The 25,565-nt window shown below is 46.7% G+C and overlaps 1 protein-coding gene across 1 annotated transcript in view; it reads left to right on the forward strand.

Moving 5' to 3' along the window:
* The first annotated feature begins 209 nt into the window (after positions 1-209).
* Positions 210-25,565, forward strand: part of RARRES1 (retinoic acid receptor responder 1) — a 43,186-nt gene continuing 17,830 nt past the window's right edge. Inside the window, exon 1 of the mRNA XM_065942903.1 lies at positions 210-546. Coding sequence (XP_065798975.1) covers positions 274-546 — 273 coding nt within the window. The 5' untranslated portion in view covers positions 210-273. The remainder of the gene's footprint in view (positions 547-25,565) is intronic.

Below are 25,565 nucleotides of genomic sequence, written 5' to 3' on the forward strand. Positions count from 1 at the left end.
CCCCCTGCCCGCGCGGCCCCGGCCAGACATCCCCGCCTCGCGCCGCGGAGGCGCCGCCGCGTCCGGGTACCGAGCCGGGGCAGCTGGGCTCGGGCGGAGCGGGGCGGGGCGGAGGGGCCCAGGGGTTGCGGGAGACGCCGAGAGGGACCCGGACGCCCTCCCGCGGGCCGCCCTGGGGGCGGAGGGGAGGGGCCCGCCCGGCCTTATTTCCCCAAGCGCCGGCGCCGCCCACCCGAAGCTCGGACCGGTCGAGCGGCGCGCCAACCCGCGTCCATGCAGCTCCGCAGGCAACCGCTTCCCGCTCCCCGGCCGGGGGACGCGCGCCCCGCGGCCCAGCGGCTCGCGGGACCGCTGCTCTTGCTGCTCGCCCTCCAGGGGGCGGCGGCGTCCGGGGGGCCCGAGGACTCCGGCTGGCTGCAGGACGCGGAGCCCTCGAGCCGGCTCCTCTCGCAGGCGGCGCGCGCGGCGCTGCACTTCTTCAACTTCCGCGCCGCCTCGCCCAGCGCCCTGCAGGTGCTGGCGAACGTGCTGGACGGCCGCGCGTGGGTGAGTACCCGAGCGGCGCGGGCGCGCGGGCGCCGGCTGCCGGGGCTCCGCGGGCGGGAGCGCGAGGCGCCAGGTGCCGAGAGGGCCCGTCGGGGCGCAGAGTCCGCGGCAAGCTGACTTGTTCCTTCTGGCATCTACAAGGCCATGAAGAATGTCCACAGGGTAACTCCCATGCCTGGGAAACAGGTACATGGGGAAACAGGAGCAGGCCCGAAAGGCCAGGCTTGATCTTTCCAGAGTTGGTTGCTCTGACGTGGCCACCGAATGCACGACCCACCAGTGGCTTGAGCGTCAGTTCTGGACAGGGTTTTTCAAAATCCAGGCCAGTTCCCACGCCGAACCGTGGACGTTCCCTTGTCAAATGCAGGCCGTCTTGCAAGGGTTTAGGATAATATTGCAGTTTACGCGTTGGCCTGGCCAGGAACCTTCGTGACCCTGGCGTCTGCTTTAATAAGAGTGAATGACCCAGGGCTGTTGTGTTTGTAAGCGGAATGAATGAGAATTTGGCAGCTCGTTGTTCCGTTGCTGATTTCCAGGCTGTAGGTACCGTTTTGTGTCCCTGAAGCTACGTGGCTTTTTCCAGTAGAAGATGACGACGAAAGTTACACAACTACCCTGTTTGTCCCCAAATAACGATGCTCTTTCCAGCACCCCCCCCAATATTCCACAAAGCCTGTAGACTCGGCACCGAAGAATCTAGAGTTTAATGAAGAGGATAAAGAGAGAATTTTAAGGAGTGGCAGTAGAAGTTCTAAGATAGTTCTAGATGTGGTGTTGGGGGTGTGAGAACGCCATTTGGAAGAGAACGCCTTGGTTCTTCAAAGACTTAACCCTGTACCTAGTTTGGCTAGATTTATTGACTGGTGAAAGCATTTTTTCCCCCCTAGAAAAAGGCAACCTGCGCTTGTCACTTGTAGCAGACCTTGCTGTCTCAAGGAGGTTCAGTTTAAGTAACCCCCGCCCACTTCCCCGCAGAGAAGTGAGGGAATAGGGCTTGAGAACTTTCTATCAAAGTGGACAGTAGCCACATCCCAGAGCCCAAACAGCACATCCCCCACCCCCACTCTCCACCTGGAGATTTGCTCCCTGCTTATCAATGGGAAGGATTCTCTACAGAAAGCCAACCTCAGATTTCTAAAGTGCACCAGGAATTTTTCAGTCCCAGAAATGTTTTTCTTCCTTCTAACCATTAAAGAATTAAATAATAAAATAATTTGCATTTTCATGCATTTAGTTATCCCCTTATTTTTATTTATATAATTTTAGTTTTTAAAACCTTTTTATTTTATATTGGAGTGCTGCTTAATAGAGCTGTGATAGTTTCAGATGAACAGCAGAGGGACTCAGCCACACGTGTACATTCATCTGTTCTCCCCAAACTCTCCTCCCATCCAGGATGCCATATAACATTGAGCAGAGGTCCCTGTGGTATACAGTAGGACCTTGCTGGATACCCCGTTTAAAAAAAATTTTGTATCATCTTTCACAAAATAAACTAGCTCTCAAAATCCAAGTGAGTGAAGAAAATTTTTCCTTTCTTATCCATAGAGCTCAGTTACTCTTTTCATCTGTCATAATATAATCCTGAATTTTAAAGGGATGCTCCTTTTTGGCCTAAAAAATCCCAGGGGTGTGGGGATAATCAATAAATTAGAGACAGATATGCGTGAAAGGGGGTTAAATAGAAGAACCAAGAGCATTGACCCTAAGAAAGGATACATTCCTGTGATCTTCTGGTTTACCTTTACATTTCCTCCCAAAATGATTATAAATGTTTCAACACCAGGGAGCCAAGGAAGAGAACTTGGTGACTTTCAGGGCCACGACTCTCGAGAGACTAAAGTGGTTTCAGTTTCTATGGAAATTCAATGAAATTGCTTGATTGAAATCACTTGATTGATTGAAACTACTTGAATGAGAAGAGACCTGTAATGCAAGGAATTTCTGCTTCGATTACATGAGCAGTTGTATCATTGAGAGGAGGTGGAAAATGATAGACTGTCAGCTACTTTATCCAATCAGTGCATTAGTAGAATAAGTGCCGAGTTGCTACACGATGTCTTTCATTCCCAGGACTGACTCTGGGTTTAGTAGGTGGCTGGGTGGGTAAGAGAAGGGTAGCTGGCAGCATCCCTCTCCATCCTCTGGGTTATTGTGTCCCTTAGTAGATGAGAGACTGGGACCAACTCAGGGTTTTTGAAGCTAATGGCACACTGGTGGGTTATGACATCTATTTAGTGGTTGCAGTTGCTTTTTGTTTGTAATGAAACAGTTTGGAACACAAATTGTTTAGCGTGCATTGCAGAGTAAAGGTAAGTAGTGCCTCAAAATATTGCGAACATATATGTAAGAAATGGTTCATTATGAAGCATGCAGTTCTTGTGCATGTCAGTTGAAAAAAATTTGAAAGCCTGTGAGCCAGATGATTTTTAAGACCTCTTCCAGCTCTGAATTTCTTTTTTTTTCCATTTATTTTTATTAGTTGGAGGCTAATTACTTTACAATATTGTAGTGGTTTTTGTCATACATTGACATGAATCAGCCATGGATTTACATGTATTCCCCGTCCCCATCCCCCCTCCCACCTCCCTCTCTACCCGATCCCTCTGGGTCTTCCCAGTGCACCAGGCCCAAGCACTTGCCTCATGCATCCCACCTGGGCTGGTGATCTGTTTCATCATAGATAATATACATGCTGTTCTCTCGAAACATCCCACCCTCGCCTTCTCCCAGAGTCCCAAAGTCTGTTCTGTACATCTGTGTCTCTTTTTCTGTTTTGCATATAGGGTTATCATTACCATCTTTCTAAATTCCATATATATGTGTTAGTATACTGTAGTGGTCTTTATCTTTCTGGCTTACTTCACTCAATTCTAAGTGATTTTTTGGTTCTGGATGAATGCCTTATTTTAGGAACACTCTTGCCCTCTAGTGGTAAAATGCAGTAACAGCTATGGTAGTGAAAGTGTTAAGTCACCCAGTCCTGTCCCACTCTTTGCCTCCACATGGCTGTCTGTGGAATTCTCCAGGTAAGACTGCTGGAGTGGGTTGCCATTCGCTTCTCCAGGGGATATTCCTGACCCAGGGATCAAACCTGGGTCTCCTGCATTGCAGGCAGATTCTTTACCGTCTGGCCACCCACTATGGTAGTAAATGCAAGGAAGTATTGAAATTCTCAAGTCAGAACTAGCTGATGAAACACTTGTGAGTATTCTGTTTTGTTTACTGATCACAAGGAGAGATCATAAGGAGAGAGTCATAGTGAGGGACACAGGCTTCCCTCACTGCCCCTGTCTGATGACCTCTTTTTCCCAACCGTCCACCACCCTTCCGTGACCAGAGGCTCCTGTTGCTCTGATGCCGCAGGCCCCAGAGCGTGGAAGATTGTGGTGTTGAGAGCTCTAGGGTACATAAGCCTGGATAAGCCTGCTCCCAACCACCTGGGACTGTCCTTACAGTGAGGCAACTACGCTCAGGACACTTGTCAGACCTATGACCACTGTCCCTGCCCCAAGCAGCTGGTGAGAAGCCAACCTTTCCCTGGCATTTAGAAAGACTGGTGAGATCTTTGTGTGCACAGACGTAAGAACAAAGGCAACCCATTTGAAATCAGCCCTTGTTTGGGGATTGCTTGGAGGACCAAGTCACGACCTGGTTGGAAACATTAATCAAAACAGTTGACCAGAGGTAAGGTAGGGGAGGTTTATGCCCAAACCTTAACTGCTTCAATTTAAATGAAAATCAGCAAACATAAAACTGTCATCTGTCTTTTGATGTAGCGAGAAGGACATTAACTGGCACTCCTTGCTGTCTTTCCAGCAAGAAGATCCACCCATAGTGGGCATCTGTGACTTTCACTTTTGTTTATTTACAATGGCAGAAGCACTTGCAAAGAATACAGTTCAGTCCTCTCCTTTTCCTTCTGACTTTTCTTGCCTAACCCTGACTCACTCATACCTGGTTAACCAGCAAGAGTTTTTGGAGACTTCATCAGTTCTTTTTACAGTATTTAACTTGGATTTTGTGGACTTATGTTTTTTTCTGCCTACTCTTCACCAGTTTACTTAACAATTTTGCAGCTAAGCAATGGGGACACCTGAGACAGGCAAGTTTCAGAGCAAAACAGCTGACTTCTGCTGAGCATCCCTCCCCTCCCCACAGGTGGGCTGGCCGCTGTGCCCCCCGCCCGCCGCAGGGTCTGTGGGCAGAACAGAGCCTGTCCATGGAGCCCACAGGCAGCTGGGAGAGAGCCTAGTATACCCAGAAAAAGCTTCTTCCTTTATCCCTTTTCGATCTATAAAGCATTTTAATACAGCATAATTCATCTAATTACTGCTCTCCTTGAAATCTTCTCTCCATTAATGTCAATAATTCAGAGGTGATGGTTCACAAGAATAGAAAAGCAATGCATCAAGCAGACCATAGAAAAGAAAAACTGGAGAGTGAAGAAGGCTGAAGTGAATATGGAGGGAAAGGATATGTAATAAAACCCTAAAGTGAAAGGATCTCCACTTTCACACAAGGAATGCTTCTCGGCGCTTTCATAGCCCTCGTGAGAGAACCGCAGGGGGATAGCTATTGGCAGGATGAAGGTGGTGCTCCTCAGCGCCCTCTGCTGTGCTGATGAAACATAACAATCCAGAAACTGAGCAGAACAGCGACCTTCCAGGGCCCTGAGCCTGCTGAAATGACACCGGTGCCCCATGTCTCTGCCCACCTTCCCGCCCTCCCCACAGTGCCCACCTAGCCTGCAGCCTCTGACTGCAGAGTTTGGGTCCAGCACCGAAGTGGAAAAGGCCCTGCGGTTAAACCTAGCCTTGGCCTTCCTGGCCTCGTCCTTGAGTCACCCGAGCCAGCTACAAGTGAGCTGGCAAGTAGGAATGCTTTTAAGCAGCTTGTAAGAAGTTGCTTTTGAATCACACACGTTTTTTTTGCTTTACCAACCCACAGCATTTTCACTCGTCTTGCCACACAGGGTGTTAGAGCCAAGGATGTGTGTGATCACAGAGGGTTAGTCTTGGCCGGAAATAAAGACCACTGCTGGCGGGTCATGAATTTAACCACCAGGAATCTTGCTTGATAGCATGATTTTCCTTGAATAACCTAGGTGGTTCTGCTGGAAACAGAATGTAAATAGCCCTAAAATGACTGATCTTAAAGAGACACAGAATGTTAAATACACACACACACAGTCTCCCAAATCCCACCCAACCCTTGATCTCAGAGCATCAGCATGAATCACCTAGAGAATCATTCACACTTCTGCAGGCTTGGCATTTATTCGCCTTTGTGATGGTCCCCAGTTTAAGAGGTTTGCACAGAGTTAGTCCCATAGTAGGAGCACTTCTCCACCCTGGGTTATGTCTCTGGCCAGTAAAGTCGAGTTAGGAAAGAGTCTTGTACCATAGTTGTGTAGGAGATGATGGGTCTGAATCCAGACGGCCCCAAGGGAGGTGCCCACACAGAACAGTAGGAAGGATCACAAGTAATTTTGTATCTGTATGGATTTCACTGCTGTGACAAATGACCACAATCTTTGTAGGAAAAAACAACTCCCACAAATTCATTCTCTTACGATTCTGGAGGTCAGAAGACTGAAATCAGTCTCACTGGGCTCAGATCTAGGTATTGAAAGGGCTGCGTTTCCTCTGGGAATTTTAGGGGAGAATCCATTTCCTTGCCTTTTCCAGCTTCTAAAGGCTGCCTTCTCTCCTTGGCTCGTGCTCCATCCTCCATTTTCGTAGCCAGCAGGCAGCATCTGAGGGTAACGCTGCCGTCTCCTTGTAAGGACCCATGTGAGCACACTGGCCCGCCTGGTTGAGCCAGGACACCCTGTCCAGCTCAGGGTCCTTAACCTGCTCGTACTGGCCGCGTCCCCTCTGCCTTGTAACATGTTCAGAGGTTCAAGAGATTAGGATGTGGATCTCTTTGGTGGCCACTCCTCAGCCCAGCACACCCAGCTTCCAGGTGACTGTGAGCTGATGCAAGTCCTTGCCACACTGCCAGACACGTGACCCTGCTGAAGAAAGGGCAGCTCTGGCCGACCTGCAGCCCCAGGAACCTCCTCACCCCCAGCACACCTGCCCGACATGCTCTGTCTTGACTGGCACTTGACGGCAGGCCGCTTTGTGCTCTGGCCCTGCACGTGTCAGCTGCTACAGGGTGGGGGCATCCCCTCTCTCTCTTCCGCTGCACTGGTGAAGGGACCTGCTAGAGAGAGTAGGAGGAAGCGCCTTAGGAGGTGCTGACTTCCCCATCTTCAACCAAATGCTGAATAATCAAGTGTCGGTCAGTTCTGTGTTGGCAAGAAGTTGAAAGTCTCTAAGTCTAATATTCTATGATTCTATACCCTTGAACTTTTCTGACTACAACCCCCAGAAGAAAACTATTTAAATATGTAAAGCATAGTGATTAAGATATTAAAATTAGATGAAAACAAAGGCAGCTGGAAGGGTGTTGGGACCGCTGGGTGCCTAGAACAGGAGGCTGGGCCAGGTCCCCATTCCCAACGTGCCTACAACACCTCGAATCGCTCTCGCAACCAGCCTTTCCCGAGGCCCATCCTGGGCCAGAGGGGAAGCAGAGGGGAAGACTGCCTCTGACCCCTCCCACTCCCGCTCTTTGGGGAGGGTCAGGAACCCATCCCCAAGTTGGCCAAACAGATGAACACACAGTGGTCTGCCTGTCTCTCTCCACTACTCCTTAGCCTGAGAGTGTCCGAGGCAGACATCTTCATCCCCACGGGATGGGGCCTGATCTGAAGGTCACTGACTTTTCGCCATACATTGCATTCGCCTTATCTGGCCTTGCCCGAGAGAAGGAAGATGCAATGAAATAACTCCGGGGTGTAATGTAACACACTAATGTTCTCCCGGTCCGGAGCATAAGTGCAGCGCAGCAATTTTTATCCACAGATGAGTTGTTTGTCTCCAACTAAGCCTGACTCATAAGACTAACCTTATAAAATGAAGAAGTTTGCTTTTCCTGGAATGGCATGACATTTATGTTTTCTTACCAAACGTGAAGGCTGGAGGGGACATTTAGAAGCCGAGTCTGTTAGGTCAGTGAGGCTCACTGTGCTCCCGAGGGGAGATAAGCATCAGCTTTGAGCTCTTGACAACTGGCCTGTCCCCACCACCCACCCCCTCGGTGTGGGAACATGAAGTTCAAGGCTATCGCTGCCGGCTCTAAGGCCACATGAAGGGACTGTGCCTGGAAACCGACGGCAGAGAGGAAAAACATGAGACAGTCTTTCCCTAAAACATAGAGTTTTCTTTTTCTTTCTTTTTTTTTTTGGCCACACAGCTTGGCATGTAGGATCTTAGTTCCCCAACCAGGGGTCGAACCCACACCCCCTTCAGTGGAAGTGGGGATTCCTAACCATTGGACCGCCAGGGAATTCCCACGGGTTTTCTTTGTAGATATGAGTCTTGGGCAGAATCGTGTCTTTGGAGACTGCCAGAGTCACGGCATTTTCACATTCCCTACGGCAGCTGGCAGCAAGATTTCTCTGGGTACCTGCCCTACTCCTCCGTTTGCCCACGTTTTTGTTGGATTTGATTGAGTTTAAAGGGGATGTTAGGTTTTTAAAGTGTGCTCTTAGAATAATAAATACCTATTACTCCATCCCTTATTAGGGTCCTCAGTTACACATTCAATACTCACACCCCATATTCCAGTGACTTTTAAACAAGCAAGCAGGCATTGTATAGTATCTAATATAATGATAGTCTGGACATGTGCTGGAGGAAACATCTTTGATCCCACTGACATGAAAACAAAAGCTTTGTATTTTACAGAAAACAGCTTTTTACTGAAAAATGAGACACAACTTAGTGGAGTCGCTATTGGATGTGTGATTTTTAACTTCTGGATATAAACTGTATTACATGGCCAAGTTGCTACCCATGTAGCAGGATGCAAAGGAGTGAAGTTTCTTCAGAAACAATTTTAGGGACTTGCCTGGTGGTCTAGGGACTCCCCAGGTGGTGCTAGTGGTAAGGAACCCACCTGCCAATGCAGGAGATGTAGGAGACTCGGGTTTGATCCTGTGTTGGAAAGATCCCCTGGAGAAGGAAATGGCAACCCACTCCAGTATCCTTGCCTGGAGAATCCCATGGATAGAGGAGCCTGGCGGGCTACCGTCCTTAGGTGGTAAAGACTCAGACACGACTGAAGTGACTTAGCACACATGCATGCCCTGGTGGTCCAATGGATAAGACTCTGAGTTCCCAGTGCAGGGGACCCAGATTCAATCCTTGGTCAGGGAACTAGACTCTACATACAACAGCAAAGATTGAAGATCCCACATGCTGCGACTGAAACCCAGTGCAGCCTAAATAAACAAATATATAAATAGTAAAATAAACTTGTCTCCTTTAACCCTTAAGACAACCACAATCCATTAATTTCTTTTTAATCCAGACTACCTACTCCAAATATCCCTGCTTGAAAAACAGCACATCCTATGTCATCATGGAGTTTATCAGTTGCATCCCTTGAACTTCATAAGGCATCATGACCTGATTTGCCAGAGACCCCAGGCGGACCAGAATTTACGATAACACTCCTCCTCCATTTCATTCAGTCTCTTGATAGGAGACTCCTCAGGCCTTCGGAGAGAATTAATGGTCATCTCCTTCCTCCCCTGCTCATCTGTCTTCTGGTGACCACCTCTAGTGCTTACTTCCTGTCCCTTCCTCTGAACTTCAGTGCCAGAGAGGAGTTCTCAAAGTGTGGTCCTTGGACCAGCAGCCACAGCATCCCCTGGAACTGGTGAAAATGCAGGGGCTTAGGCCCCGCCCCCAGTTTACTGAATCAGAGCTGGAGTGGGGCCAGTGTCTTCATTAGCACGCCCTCCAGGAGATGCTGTTCCAGCTCAAGTTTGAGACCCATTGCTCTAGAATAAAGTCCCTGAAGACACCTTCTCTAATCTGGCCCCATCCATCATGGTAACCTGCACTCCAGGATCCCCGTCACTAACTTGCTAGTCGCCCCAGCCTGGCCGCTCACGGCTCTTCCTTGTCCCGAGTGCCCTCACCCTCTCTGCCCCAGGTGGTCTCCGTTCCCTCGTCCTCCTGGAGATTCCTGTTCATGCGCTGCGCCGGCTCAAGCTCCCGCTTCAGCCTTGCCTGATGGGGTGCATCCAGGGCCTCTTTCCAGAGTCTTGGATGATCCCCACTTCCGTGGGTTATTGTGCCCACAAAAAAGCTGTGTTGAAGTCCTAACCCCTGCACCTGTGATTACAACCTTACTTGGAAATAACAGTCTTTGCAGATGTAATCAGGTTAAGATAAGGCTATATTGGGTTAGCATGGACCCTAAATCCAGTGACTGATGGCCTTATCAGAAGGTCATGTGAAGATACAGAGAGAATAATACCATTTAAAGACAGAGGCAGAGACTGGAGTGATACAGCTGCAAGCCAAGAGCACCACGGTTTGCCTGCCACCACCAGAAACTCAGAGAAGCAAGAATGGATTCTATCCAGAGCCTCAGAGGGACTCAACAACACCTTGATTTTGGACTTCCAGCCTTCAGAGCTGCGGAAGAATTCATGTCTGGCCTGTGAAGGCACGCAGTGTGTGGTACTTCACACAGCAGCCTTAGGAAACAACACACCCTGCCTGGCCGCCTGCCTTCCAGAACGTCTTCGGCGTCTTGTCTCCGGGAAGCTCGGTTCTGAGCACAGTCCAGCTGTCAGTCTCCCCATCCCTCCCTCCCGTTCTCACACCTCACGCGCACACACTTCCCACACACGCCCCAGGCAGCTTTCCTTCCGCCCTCTCTTGGAGGGCCCGACTGGGTCTGTCTGTGTGACCTCTGTGCTCTGCAAGCGAAGAACAGGGGTCTGGAGCCAGGCTTCACTGCTCCGTCCCTCTGGGACTTGGTGTAATGCCTTACCTTTGGGCGAGTGCCTCAGTTTCTTCATCCTTGCATGGGGGTAAGGTCAGCATTCCCCGGAAAGCACTCTCATGCCGGGATAAGGACTTCCCGGGCTGTGTCAAGCCGCGTGAAGCCCGTAGTGAGAGTTCAGTATATTTGACATGAATATGGTAGCTTTTATCATGACGCTGCCCAGTGGCTAGCAGGATGCTTTATACACAAGCCCTGAAGAAATGCTCGACCTTGATTTGATAGGGCTTTGAGGAGCATTTTTTTGCTTATAAAAAAATATCTAGTGAGCCGAGTGGCACTGTGAAGGCGTCTCTGGTACACTATTAAATGGGACTGTCAGAGCGGCCTGTTTCCCCAAGTGACTGCAAGTGAAGAGAGGTGTTGGGCTCTCAGTCCAGTCTCGTGTCTGACTCTTTGCCACCCCGCGGACGGCAGCCCCCCAGGCTCCTCCGTCCGTGGAATTCTCCAGGCCAGAATACTGCCATGCCCTTCTTCAGGGGACCTTCCCAACCCGGGGATCAAATCCGCATCTCCCGCATTGCAGGCAGATACTTTACCATCTGAGCCACCAGGGAAGCCCCAAATCAAAGTGCGGGTCACTTTCCCAAAGAGCCTGTCCTGAGAGAGGGCGGCTGCGGGGGACTACCCTTGTTCATGGCCTTTGGGGACAAAAACCAAGAAACCTATAAAATCGACAGAACGCACAAAAAAACAGGTTAGAACAGGAACCACATCATTGGTGGTCCATGACTGTAATGCATTTACTTCTCGGCTATGGTACAGAAGTCCTCTTTTATATGTAATTAGAAAGAAATCCGTAGCAAAGAGTTGCTAATTCATTCCTTCAGGTTATACAGCCACATGGTCAATTGCTTTGTCTGCTGACTTGTTGTTTATATAAAAAGCCTCATTCTGGAAAAGATTAGAATGAGGTGCTGTGCCCCAGGCCGTGCTTTAAGTGAGGGATGTGGAGCTTCCTAATCTGTTTGCAAACGTGCAGTTTTGGAAGCCTGAGGATGGGAGGAACAGAGCCCTGTGATCCTCTGTGGGAACACGCCTCACATCAGGAAAGCCAGACCTGCCTGTCCCCTTCCCAACAGACCTGGCTCTTAAAAAAGGTTCAGCTTTTAAAAAAACATCTTTTAATGAATGGATTAGCTTTGTACCACGTGCTTTGTATCATGTACCACGTGTAGCAACACGTGTTCTAAGTGCAGGGGGGACCACCTGAACTTGAGACCTTGGCTTCATCCAGGTGCAGAGCTTCTAGACTCAAAATCACTGCAGTAAGCAGTTTATTGCACTCACAGGTCTGATCACACCAATATTGCAGGTCAGAGACAGAAGTTTAAGATCCAGGGTGGGGACATCCATGCCAAGTTACTTTGGACTTAACTTCTTGCACTTGTTGGTCCCAGGTACAAAGCTGAGGGAGTAATACCTTCATCACCTTTGCTCCCTGGAGACCCCTCTCTGATGATTGGTTATTCTCTTTTATCCCCTTTCCCATTGTCAACTGAAAAGACAAAAACAAAAGCAGAACCTGGAAGTTGAGAAGTTTGTTTTATTTGGTGGACCTAACTGAGGACTGTAACCCAGACACAGCTTCTCAGATTGCTCTGAGGGACTGTTGCAAAAAGGTGAGGGAAGAGCTAGGGGATGTAGGAGTTTTTGCTGGGGAAAAAACCCGTGTAGTTGAACATCCAAAATTTACTGCTGATCACTGAAACAGACACCTCAAGGTAATGATTTTAGTGCTTCTCTGTATATGGGAAGATGCGGGAATCTGGGCTCCTTGAGATCATTCCTTTGATGAACATCTTAACTATCTAGGAGCAATATCCTGTTTTTCTCCCTCCTGGTTTCCTCTCAGAGTCCACTGTTGGGGTTTTAAGGCTGCAGTATCCTTTGTTTACTGAAATGGTAGGCAGCATTCTTTGTCCACAGTGCCTCTTCTTGGTCATAAATTTGACCAACAGTTGGGAGGCATTTCATAACCAGTTTTGTCCCATGGCTCTAGGAAAGCTCATTCCTAGATCAGGTGAGGATTCTGTTAATAGGCTACTCAATGTGCTACATTTTTTGGATGAGGCCCTGTTGATTATTTAAAATCCTCTGAATTGCCTGTTTTACTAGTCAGTTATCATCCAGGGAATGTTTTCCCTTGTTGCTTCTTCCCATATCTAGAATTTTACTGTTACAGTTATTTTATATAGAGTTATATATGTGATCGATTGCCTCAAGACATTTAGCCATCATTACTTTTTTTCAGTGGCCTGGTTATGCATTGGGTAATGAAAGAGACAATAGTCTTATGAAATAGAATATAGATAATACAGCTAGTAACATTAATAAAATATAGCACAAGGCACAAGGCATAAATAATTTGAAAACAACAAGAGAAACAATTAAAACAGTGATTAGTGTAACTAGTTGTAATCTGGTCGCAATAAGCCATCAAGTTCACAGGAGAGCCAGCTGGATAAGCCAAATTTTGGAAGGATTATGTAGAGAGAAAAAGATAAATGTTTCATCTTTGTTTACAAAGGTATATTTTATCAGCTTGTTATAGATCAAAAAGTATAAGAGAAAGATTTTTTTCTGGAAAACAAACGTTAAAAATCAGAATATTTCAGAAGTCATAAAATTGTAAGTCATATTTATCAATTCATTCAGTTCTGTGTAATTCCAGTTGATCTGTATGAAGTCATCAGGTTTTCCATTAGAGTTTTGTAATTTCTTACTGAGTTCAGTGGTATGATCTCAAAGTTATTAGAAACAAATTTGTCAAAAAGCTCTTTTTATGAATCCTGTTGAAAATCCTCATTTTGTAAAAGCATGAGAGTAAAACAATGATTGTCTATAAGTGACAAAAGACTTAAAATGGCATGGTTAAGGATCTGTTTACAATATAATTGATAAGAAGCTTAGTTATTTTTGTGGGGTACAACCTTTTAAAGATAATGACTAGGATTATAACTGATTACAGTGTATTAGGACACATCAGATTTTTAGGAATTCTGTATAACTTTTGGAATGACTACATTAATGACATTTACCCATAAAATTAGGTTTTGTTACACTTAGTTGATAGTGCTACCCATGTAATTTAATGTGTCAGATAAACCTAATTAGTTTAATCTCTCTCTTCAGGACATTTCAGGGGTCCTTTGAAGCATCCCAAAGTTAGCTGGGGGTCAAAAGAATCTTAATTAGAATTTGATATTTGGGAAGTTTGTTCTTTTAAAAAAAAAGTCAAGTTTTTAAAATACTTGGTCAAATAGGATCATATATCACTGTAGCAATGCTTATTCACTCAACCAAAGAGACAATAAAAGATATTTAAGGCAAATGACAGATCATGTAGAAGGCAGAGCAACTCACAATATGTTACCAAAAATACTTCATAAGAAAACTCTGTTCTCATACAAGAGAGAGAAAACCAAACTCCAGTCTTGCACCAGCCCATCCTCAACACCAAAATTTACTTACCTAATTAAATTCAATCCAAACGGAACCATGCGCAGAACAACTTTGTCAGAACAGCCGTTCTGCAAATCTTCTACAACTTTCTATATCCATTTTAGTTTGTCCCTATAGACTCCCTGGATCAGGAAGCTCCCCCTGGAGAAGGGAATGGCAACCCACTCCAGTATTGTCTGGAGAATTCCCCAGACAGAGGAACCTGGTGGGCTAAGTCCATGGATGGCAAAGAGTCAGACACAACCGAATGATTAACACACTCCCCAAAATAGTCTAAAATAGTAAAGATCTCTGTTGTGCAGTCAGATGCAACAAAGTCTAAGGTGACAACAGCCCCTGAGAGTTGCCTCAGCCAGACAAAGTCTTCTCAGAATCCCAGTCTGTTCCATGGGCTGCCAGTTGTGCACCAGATGGTAGAAACCAAACTGTTAAAACACACACACACACACACACACACACACACACACACACACTCACGCTTAAGAAAATCAGGTAGAGCATTTACATCTTAAAGACACAGGGAGAGAAATGCAAGTTCCCCCTAGAAGGGCTTTTGTTTCTGAATTCTGAAAAGATATTTTATGGAGTAGGCTCTTTCTAGCTGCATACACACTTAAAAATGAGTTTCAGAATGTTAAAAGAGCCCCAATTTGACCATTTTAGGTTGAGAGCTCCTAGTATAGTTCTTCCAGTCAAGTGAGTATTTGCAAGTATAAATTTCCACATGAACCTGGCTGGGGTGTTGGTTGGAGGCTGACAATCTACTGCTGTTTTGTTTTGTAAATTCGGTGTGTCGAGATAAAAATGCTAGTGACAATCCTGTCGTGGACCTGTGTGCTGTTTGTAAGCTGGACTCCGCTAGAGGTCACCCTAGAGTCCATCCAGCTTTATCCTGTGTCTCAGTTTCTCCTCCTGGTGGTGTAAGACCACTCTGAGTGCTCCGGTCAGAGTGGCCAGCTCGGAGGCGCATCCCTGCAGAGCAAATTTTTAATTAAAATGTGTGGGTTTCCCCATAGGGACAGCTGCGTGGTATGAGGACGTGCTTCCAGCACTCCCACGAGTTTCCCAATTCCCTGAGAAAGCCCACTGGGAGATCTTCCTTGGAGCTGAAAGCTCTCATGAGATAGCTTCAATTTTACTCTGAAAAACTCTATTAAAATAGCCAATCCAAGTTTAAACAACAGGCCAGCTTCCCACCTAATTACACAGTCCAACCCTATTCAGTGTCTTTCAGCTGAGGATAACCCAGGTACCTCTCCTTGAAACTAAGTTTTCGGGATAATCTTGGAGGCAAGAGGAGGTTAACACCACCAAGTAAAACTTAGGACCCTCAGCCCCTGCTGGGAGAGCTACAAGCCCGGAGACTCACCCACATTTGTCTGTACTCTTGTTGCCAGCCAAAATGTTGGTTTTCTCTGCCCGCTGAAGCCAAACAAAAGATACGGAGACAGAGCTTCGAGGAAATAGAAAGGTGGCTTTAATTCTCAGCTGGTAGAGAGGGGAACGCAGTAGGCTTATGCCTCAGGATCTGTGGGCCCCTCTTCCCCATCCTGCGCTGTGTGTCGGGGCTTATATAAGATGAGGGCTTGCAGTCAGAAGTTGGGAATGAGGAACAAAAGGGTTAGCATCTTGATTTTTTCCTCTTAGAGGCTGCGTCAGTAACCCAGTCACTGAGTCTGGCAGTTGGCTGGCTCTGTGGCCTTCTAACTGATCTGTAAAAAGAACTGTAAGGGGAAGAGTGTTGTAAGGGTAACCACCAGGTACGGGATGCATTTAGCATGGAGCCAAAGGAAAATAGGTGTGAAGTATATGGCTCCTGCAGGGGCTTCCCTGGTCGCTCAGCTTGTAAAGAATCTGCCTGCAATGAGGGAGACCCTGGTTCGATTCCTGGGTCAGGAAGACCTGCTGGAGAAGGGATAGGCTACCCACTCCAGTATTCTTGGGCTTCCCTGGTGGTTCAGATGGCAAAGAATCTGCCAGCAATGCAGAAGACCTGAGTTTGATCCTTGGGTTGGGAAGATCCCCTGGAGGAGGCATGGCAACCCACTCCAGTATTCTTGCCTTGTTCAAAATCCCCATGGACAGAGGAGCCTGGAGAGCTGCAGCCCGTGGGGTCACAGAGAGTTGGACACAGCTGAGTGACTTAAGCAGAGTTGACACAGCCCAACACAGCTGCAGAGTTAGAAGGCAGGAAAGCAAACTTATTTACAGACCTGCGGAGTTAGAGCAGTTAAAGTAAAAAAAAAAAACAACAACAACTAGGGAATGTTCAGGCCTGCTCACTGTTGTGTTTAATCTTCTTTGTTGTCAGGAAAGGGAAAGAAAAAAAACTCACTCCTCTTTTTATCATTTACACCGCAACTCTCTCTGAGGAGGCAGGCTGGGCTGAGAGGCCACTGCTGGTACCGCGGCTTCGGATCCCGGTGAAGCAGAGAAGCCTGCCCTGGGTCCCTTCACTGGCTACCAGATCTGTCAGCTGAAGAAATGTATAACCTAAGAGTTGAGAAGTTTGTTTTCTTTGGTGAACTCACAGAGGACTATAGCCCAGGATACAGCCCCTCAGATTGTGCTGAGGGGCTGTTTCAAAGAGGTGAGGGAGAAGCCAGGAGATGGAGTTTTTTCTGGGGGGAAAAAATGTCAAATATCCAAAGATTACAAGATTACTGTTGTTCACAAATACAGATATTTCAAGTTAGAGTTTAGACCTTGTGTATGTATGGGAAGATGCAGGAGTCTGGGCTCATGGAAATCATTCCCTTGATTGACACCTCAACTATTTAGGGCCAGTATCCTTTTCTCCTTCCTGAATCCCGCTCAGGGCGCACTGTAGGCGCTTTATGGCTGCAGTATTTTTTGTTTACTGATATGGCAGGCGACATTCTTTGTCTCCACCATGCAGCCCACCTCCCTTGGGGGACCACTGAGAAGGGCTGATGTTTCTTCTGTCTGTGTTTTCTTCTTTTTAATTCGATTGCGCCGGGTCTTGGTTGCAGCCTGTGGGATCTAGTTCCCTGACCAGGGATCAAAACCTGTGCCCCCTGCATTGGGAACACTGAGTCTTGGTCACTGGGCCACCAGGGAAGTCCCTGTAAGTTTTCTTATGAGAGATATGGTTGCTGTGTGTGTCAGTGTTTCTTAAAACATCTTCGTAAGTGGTATGCTGTGCATCTTCTTGTGTCTGCTGTTTTCACTTCCTGCCTTGAGGGTCTCTCTCAGTTGCTCTAAGTATGGCTAGTTGGCTGCCTCTCCCCGCTGTGGTCTGTGGTTGTTCTTCAGTCGCTAAGTTGTGTGCAGTTTTTTGTGACCCCATGGACTGCAGCATGCCAGGCTTCCCCATCCTTCACTGTCTCCTGGAGTTTGCTCAGACTCATGTCCATCGAGTCGGTGATGCCATCCAGCTAGCTCGTCCTCTGTCTCCCCTTCTCCTCCTGCCCTTCTGCATATCACCCCCATTGTACCTGCCCACCCCCCAGGGAAGCACAGCAGATTGTCTCCAACTTCCCACCACACACAGATGGCTCGAGGAACATCCTCCCATCAGTCCCCTGTTACAGTATCACCGTTTCTCTGGGATACACACCTGCAAGTAGTTATTGGATCATAAAAGTATGTGTAATCTTGATTTGACTGACTCATCCAGACTGCCCCCCAGCCAGACTGCACCGGGCTACCTCCCAGCAGCCATGAACCCCCAGCCCTGGCCAACAGGTTGGCCTTACGCACTTTCTCATTTTTTGCCAATGTAACAGTTGTGCCGTGGTCCCTCCCGGATTCTTTAGCAGCATCTCATAATTACTCACTTGTGTACAGGCCTTACCTGTTAACCCAGGTAAGACATGTGATATGCTTAGAACCACACCCAGCACAGGCCCTAGAGGGTATATGTTATTGTTCTATAAATGTAAGCATCCTTTAAATGATGGTAGATTTAATAATGTTGTCCTAACACAAAATGTGAATTCTAGCGATTATTTCTGATCTTGAATAATAGAAGCTGACCATAATATTTAGCTGACCATGTTGACCTGCTAGATCACATCCACATCTGTCCACCATACACTTCCCTCCATTTCTGCCATACCCACCTTGGTTCATCCCGCATCCTTCCGTGTGGGATGTTGGCCAGCCACTCACAGTCATCCTGCTTCCCAGATGGCACAGATGGTAAAGAATCTGCTTTACAATGTGGCAGGTTTGATCCCTGGGTCAGGAAGATCCCCTGGGGAGGGGAATGGCTATCCAGTATTCTTGCCTGGGAAATCTCATGGACAGAGGAGCCTGGTAAGCTACAACCCGTGGGGTCTGAAAGAGTCAGACACGAGTGAACATGTGCACACATACCATCATCCTGACATCCCAGAGTTAATTCCTGCTTAACTTCAGAGTTCAGCTCAAATGTCACTTTTCTGGTCCCCAGACTAGATCACTTCTCCAGTTATCCTTTCATAGCTCCTGAGTCATCCATGATCAAACAATCAGCTGTGCCATGAACTGTTTGAAGTCCTTCTCCTGACTGCCCTGCGGGTGGCCGTGACAGTCTCTTCCCTGTCCTCCTGCTCCCAGCCCTGATTCACGTCCAGAACTCCTGGGGTGCATGTTGAACTACAGAGACCTCTTCACCACAGGGTAGTTTAATCAGAGCCAAGGGAACACACAGCCCTAAAGCGGCCTGAGGAGCGCGAGACACTCATCCCAGATGGCCCTGACTGGTCTTCCAAGGCTGCCACCTTATATCTGGAAAACCAGCAAGGTGGCCTCAGAGGAACTCGTGACTCAGAGGAAGGGAGCCGGGAGAGGCCTTTAGGGGAGATATAGAGACCTGAGTCCTTATAATCATGATAAATTACAACCACAAATATAAAAATCCTATTTGGGACAAAATGTAAATGTTTTTAAGAGTGCCTGATTAATACAAAAGAAGCAGAGCAAATCGGGAAGAATTACTCTTCATAAGGACAGCTCCATCCTGACTCAGCTCACAGCCTTGGTTACTCCGGGTGTTTCGTTCCCTGCAAAGAGGAGGTTCTGGTGCTGTAACTGGGAAGGGTTAGTTTTGAATTTACTCTGGATCTGCTTGTGCAACTTTAACCTTTTATTTTGCAGCTTTGATTGTTATAAGCTTACATGGTGGTCTGCCTCAGGGAGATAACCTGAGCGAAGTGAAACAAAAACATTGCCCTGCCTGGGCTTGCCATTCTAGGGGACATTTACAAGGATTGAATAGCTTTTTACTTTGTTTCCTCACCTACCCGCCCTCCCATCTCTGATCCATTAAAGAACCTGGCAACCAGGCCCCAACAAGATGGTTATTTTGAGATGCTGCCCTGCCATCTTCTCAGTCAGCTGGCTCCGGAATAAAGTCCCTTCCTGGTCCCAACACCTCGTCTTGGATTCATTGACTCATCTTATGGCGAGCAGAGCGAGCTTGGACTCGGTAACAGCTCCTTATTTAGCCTCCATGTGTTTTCAAAAAAATACAGAGTCAAATAATATCTTAAGTACTTTATTTGAAATATGCACAATTATATCAAGATTAAAGCAAGCTTTTGTGAATTTCTGTGGATAGCAAATAAGTGTGCCCAGTTTGTTAGTTATGGAAAGGTGGGTAGTCCCTAAGATTATTCTCAGTATTGCCTTCCTGGGGCCATGACAGGAAATGACATAGCTTCAACCACCACCTCCACTGAATCTCTTTTTATGACATCCAGCTGCTTCCTGGCCTTCTCCCTTGTCCTGGAGCATGAAGGTGGTACCACCAACTCTGCTGACCTCTCCTCTTCTTAGCACCCATGGAGCTCACCCCCAGATAGCAGCCTGAGGGGCGTCCTGACTCCTGTGAAGGAGGCTGACCCCAGGCCCCTAAGTGGAGGTGAAGGGCAGACCCCTAGGTCATGCATGGAGCAGGTGGGAGGGCCACAGGGCTGGTGCAGCAAGCAGCTCCAGCCTTAGGCCTGCCAGCACACAGAACCAGCCTCTGCGAGTCTCAGCTGTTGGTGTCCGCGTGGCTCAGGGGAGTATGCTGTGTGTTCTTCTAACTCGGGTGGGGTGTCGAGGAGACTTGGAGACAGATGTATGGGGCACCTTGTTCAGCTACTTTCATGCAGGTCTCACTTACACCCTTTAACGGTTCTCTGCAAGCTCCAGGCAGGAGAAAACCAAAGTAAAAACAAGCTGTGTTTTTTAGTCGCTCAGTCGTGTCTGACTCTTTGTGACCCGGTGAACTGCAGCACTCCAGGCTTCCCTGTCCTTCACTATCTCCCAGAGTTTGCTTAAACTATTGTCCATTGAGTGATGATGCCATCCAACCATCTCATCCTCTGCTGTCCCCTTTTCTTCCTGCCCTCGATCTTTCCCGGCATCAGGATATTTTCCAGTGAGTCAGCTCCTCGTATCAGGTGGTCAAAGTATTGTAGCATCAGCTTCAGCATCAGTCCTGCCAATGAATATTCAGGACTGATCTCCTTTAGGATGGACTGGTTGGATCTCCTTACAGTCCAAGGGACTCTCAAGAGTCTTCTCCAATACCACAGTTCGAAAGCATCAATCCTTCGCCACTCAGCCTTCTTTATGGGCCAACTTTTCCATTCATGACTTCTGGAAAAACCATAGCTTTGACTATATAGACCTTTGTCGGCAAAGCAATGTCTCTGCTTTTTAATACACTGTCTGGGTTTGTCACAGCTTTTCTTCCAAGGAACCAGTGTCTTAGTTTCATGGCTGCAGTCACTATCTGCAGTGATTTTGGAGTCCAAGAAAATAAAGTCTTGTCATTGTTTCCATTTTTTTCCCCCATTTGTCACAAAGTGATGGGACTGGATGCTATAATCTTAGTTTTTTGAATGTTGAGTTTTAAGCCATCTTTTTCACTCTCCTCTTTCACTTTCATTAAGAACCTCTTTAGATCCTCTTTGCTTTCTGCCATAAGCGTGGTGTCTTCTGCATATTTCAGGTTATTGATATTTCTCCTGGAAATCTTGATTCCAGTTTGTGCTTCATCCAGCCCAGCACTTCTCATGATGTACTCTGCATATAAGACTTCTCTGGTGGCTCAGACGGTAAAGCGTCTGCCTATAATGAGGGAGACTTGGGTTCAATCCCTGGGTCAGGAAGATCTCCTGGAGAAGGAAATGGCAACCCTCTCCAGTAATCTTGCCTGGAAAATCCCATGGATGGAGAAGCCTGATAGGCTACAGTCCATGGGGTCGCAGAGAGTCGGACACAACTGAGCGACTTCACATTCACTTTCTTTCTGCATATAAGTTAAATAAGCAGGGTGACAATATACAGCCTTGCTGGTTCTTTGCAAGCTCCAGACAGGAGAAAACCAAAGTAAAAACAAGCTGTTGTTTTTCAGTAGCTCGGTCATGTCCGACTCTTTGCGACCCCATGAACCGTAGCACGCCAGGCCTCCCTATCCATCACCAACTCCTGGAGTTCACCCAAACGCATGTCCACTGAGTCGGTGATGCCATCCGACAATCTCATCCTCTGTCAGCCCCTTCTCCTCCTGCCCTCAATCTTTCCCAGCATCAGGATCTTTTCAAATGAGTCCACTCTTTGCATCAGGTGGCCAAAGTATTGGAGTTTCAGCTTCAGCATCAGTCCTTCCAATGAACACCCAGGACTGATCTTCTTTAGGATGGACTGGTTGGATCTCCTTGCAGTCCAAGGGACTCTCAAGAGCCTTCTCCAACACCACAGTTCAAAGCGTCAATTCTTCGGTGCTCAGCTTTCCTCACAGTCCAACTGTCATATCCATACATGACCACTGGAAAAACCATAGCCTTGGCTAGATAGACCTTTGTTGACAAAGTAATGTCTCTGCTTTTCAATATGCTGTCTAGGTTGGTCATAACTTTCCTTCCAAGGAGTAAGCGTCTTTAAATTTCATGGCTGCAGTCACCATCTGCAGTGATTTTGGAGCCCCCCAAAATAAAGTCTGACACTGTTTCCACTGTTTCCCTATCCATTTGCCATGAAGTGATGGGACCAGATGCCATGATCTTTGTTTTCTGAATGTTGAGCTTTAAGCCAACTTTTTCACTCTCCTCTTTCACTTTCATCAAGAGGCTCTTTAGTTCTTCACTTTCTGCCATAAGGGTGGTGTCATCATAGTGAATAAAGCAGAAGTAGACGTTTTTCTGGAATTCCCTTGCCTTTTCTATGATCCAGCGGATGTTGGCAATTTGATCTCTGGTTCCTCTGCCTTGTCTAAACTCAGCTTATACATCTGGATGTTCTTGGTTCACATATTGTTGAAGACTAGCTTGAAGGATTTTCAGCATTACCTTGCTAGCATGTGAAATGAGTGAAGCTGTGGGGTAATTTGAACATTCTTTGGGATTGGAATGAAAACTGATCTTTCCCAGTCTGCCGGGAGCCAACACACGGGACCCCGCCCTTGGAAAGGCCATAGGGGAGAAAAACCTTACGGGCAAGGCGAATTAGGTTATCAGGGGTTTCGAAAAGGTCAGCTCACCAGACCCCGCCCCTAACAAGGGCGAATCAGGTTATCAGGGGTTTTTTGAAAAGGCCAGCTCACAAGATCCCACCCATGACAAGGTCATGAGGAGAAAGCCTGATAGGCAAGGCAGATCAGGTTTTCAGGGATTTCGGAAAGCTGCCCCTGGCTCTCACCTTAAAGATGATATCTGTCTGTCTTTCTGATGCCTGCCTCAATGGACTACTCCCTAATTTCCCTGACAGAGGCAGGAAGGCCTTCCCCGATCTCTTCCCAAATAAGAATCAATTTAGAATTTTAATCAATAAGTTTCCCAGGTGGTGGTATTTTATGAAATTATTTAGGGTGAAAGGAGTGTTTTAATTTAAACTCCTTTGCTGGTAGTTTGTTAGCCAAATGCCTTTATGCCCTTGGTACTAATATGCATGATTGCTTATAATATCCTAATCATAAAGTAGCATAAAGAACCTGATTATATAAAAGCCCTAATAGATATAGAGCCCTTTTAAGGGGTAAAGGAGTCCTATTAGAAAACATAAGAAAATTATTCTATAGGTGGTTATTGGGTTGTGATTTGCTTGCTGTGTTTTGCTTGCTGTATTTTTGCCTTTAATGTGCTAAGGTTGTGTTATAAAAACCATTGTTAATATAGTTAAAGATCTAGAGAAATAAGAACTTAGCCCTAGTGTGGTAACAATGAGATGGTTGTTAATTGTCAGCCAGGAGTGCTAGGCAGAGGCTGCCTCACTGAAACCGCAGAGTCTGTATGGGGTAAACTTCTTAGATAAACGCAACTGACAACTTTTGCAGAAAGATTAATTTTTGTATTATAATTCTACTCTGTACTACTTCCCTATGACCCTGTTACCTTTCAGTTAAGGTCACCATAAAAACGGAAAATAGGTTTACAATCACCTGACCTGCATAAAATGTTAATAGCCTCAAGGCCAGAAGATAATGTACAAGACCCTCATAAACAAAGAAGTATGCAGAAAACACCCTGGTTTCGTGAAGGACAAGCTGATGTAATGTTAAACTATCTTCCCCTTAGAAATGTACTAACTTAGGGTATAAAAGCTATGGTAAAAAATAAAGCATTGCCAGACTCTTCCAGACTCTCTGCACCCCCGTCTGGTCACTCTCTCTCTCTCTCTCTTTCTCTCCCCCTCGCAGACTTGGCCCTATCAAGGCTGGTCTCACGTCTCTCTCTCTCGCTGACGCCGTTCATCCTGAGGGTACCCCCTGGATCCTGCCGAGGCTGGACCCCGGCACCAGTCCTGTGTCCAATGCTGAGTTTTCCAAATTTGCTGGCATATTGAGTGCAGCAGAAGCTAGATGGAGTCTGGATCTCAGCCTTCCATAGTCTCATCTTTGGGCCAGACCCTGCTTCCCAGCACAGTTCTTTCTCTCCCTGATGTGATATTTTTCAGTTAATTTTTATTGGAGTATAGTTGATCTACAATGTTGTGTTAGCTTCTGCCATATAGCACAGTAAATCAGTTATACATATGCACATATGCACTCTTTTTAAAATTCCTTTCTCATGAAGGTCATTGTAAAGTTTTGAGAAGAGTTCCGTGTGCTGCACAGCAGGTTCTTATTAGTTATATATAGTAGTATGAATATGTCCATCTCAGGCTCCCAGTTTATCCCTCTCCCCTCATTTCCCCTTTGGTGACCATACACTTGTTTTCTACATCTGTGACTCTCTGTTTTGTAAATAGGTTCATTTTTTATCATTTTTTTTTAAAGATTCCACATATAAGCAATATCATATGATGTTTGTTTTTCTCTGCCTTACTTCACTCAGTATGGCAATTTCTAGGTCCATGCATGTTGCTGTAAATGACATTCTTGCATTCTTTTTATGGCTGAGTAGTATTCCGTTGTATGTATGTACCACATCGTCTTCATTCCTCTGTTGATGGACATCCAGGTTCCTTCCATGTCTTGGCTACTGTAAATACTGCTGCAGTGAACACTGGGATGCAGGTATCTTTTCTAATTATGGTTTCTTCTGGGTATATATGCCCAGGAGTTGGGATTGCTGGGTCATATGGTAGTTCTGTTTTTGGTTTTTAAAGGAATGCCTGTATTGCTCTCCATAGTGGCTGCACCAGTTTATATTCCCACCAACATTTATAGGAGGGTTTCCTTTCCCCGTACCCTCTCCAGCATGTATTGTTTGTAGACTTTTTGATGATGGCCATTTTGACCAGTGTGGGGTGAAAACTCGCTTGCATGTCTCTAATAATGAGCAACATTGAGCATCTTTTCATGTGCCTTTTGGCCGTCTCTATGTCTTCTCTGGGGAAATGTCTATTTAGGTCTTCTGCCCAGTCTTTGATTGAGTTGTGTGTGTTTTTGATGTTGAGCTGTGTGAGCTGCTTGTATATTTTGAAGATTAATTCTTTGAATCCTTTGTGGGCTTGGTAGTTGCAGCACGTAGGCTTAGCTGCTCCACAGCGTGTGGGATCCCAGTTGCCCGACCAGCACTCGAACCCTTGTCCCCTGCCCTGGAAGGTGGATCCCCAACCCCTGGCCCACCAGGGAAGGTACCTGTGGTGTAGTTTCAGGTCAGGAAGCCTGATTCCTCCAGCTCCACTTTTCTTCCTCAGGATTGCTTTGCTATTCAAGGTCATTTGTGTTTCCATACAAATTACAAAAAATTTTTGTTCTATTCTATGAAAAATGCCATTGGTAGTTGATAGGGATTGCATTGATGCAGTGGTGAGTAGGCTAGTTTCCTTATTTGTTCTGGCCTTTCGTTGTGAATGTGTAGAAATGCAACAGATTTCTGTGTATTGTATGCGGCAGCTTTGCGGGGAGGGCTGGTGTGCCACCGCGTGCCTTGTGGGATCTTAGTTCCCCGACCGGAGACTGAACCTGGGCCCTCTGCAGTGAAAGCACCTAGTCCTTACCCCTGGACCGTCAGAGAATTTCCATGTATCCCGCATCTTTACCAAATTCATTGATGAGCTCTAGTCATTTTCTGGTAGCATTTTTGAGGATTTTCTGTGTATAGTATCATGTCATCCACAAACAGTGACAGTCTTGCTTCTTTTCCAATTTGGATTCCTCTAATTTTTCTCTTCTCAGATTGCTGTGGCTAGGACTGCCAAAACTAAAGTGGCAAGAGTGGACAGCTTCGTCTTGTTCCTGATCTTAGAGGAAATGC

Source organism: Muntiacus reevesi, chromosome 8, assembly GCF_963930625.1.
Source record: "Muntiacus reevesi chromosome 8, mMunRee1.1, whole genome shotgun sequence".
Taxonomy (NCBI): Eukaryota; Metazoa; Chordata; class Mammalia; order Artiodactyla; family Cervidae; genus Muntiacus; species Muntiacus reevesi.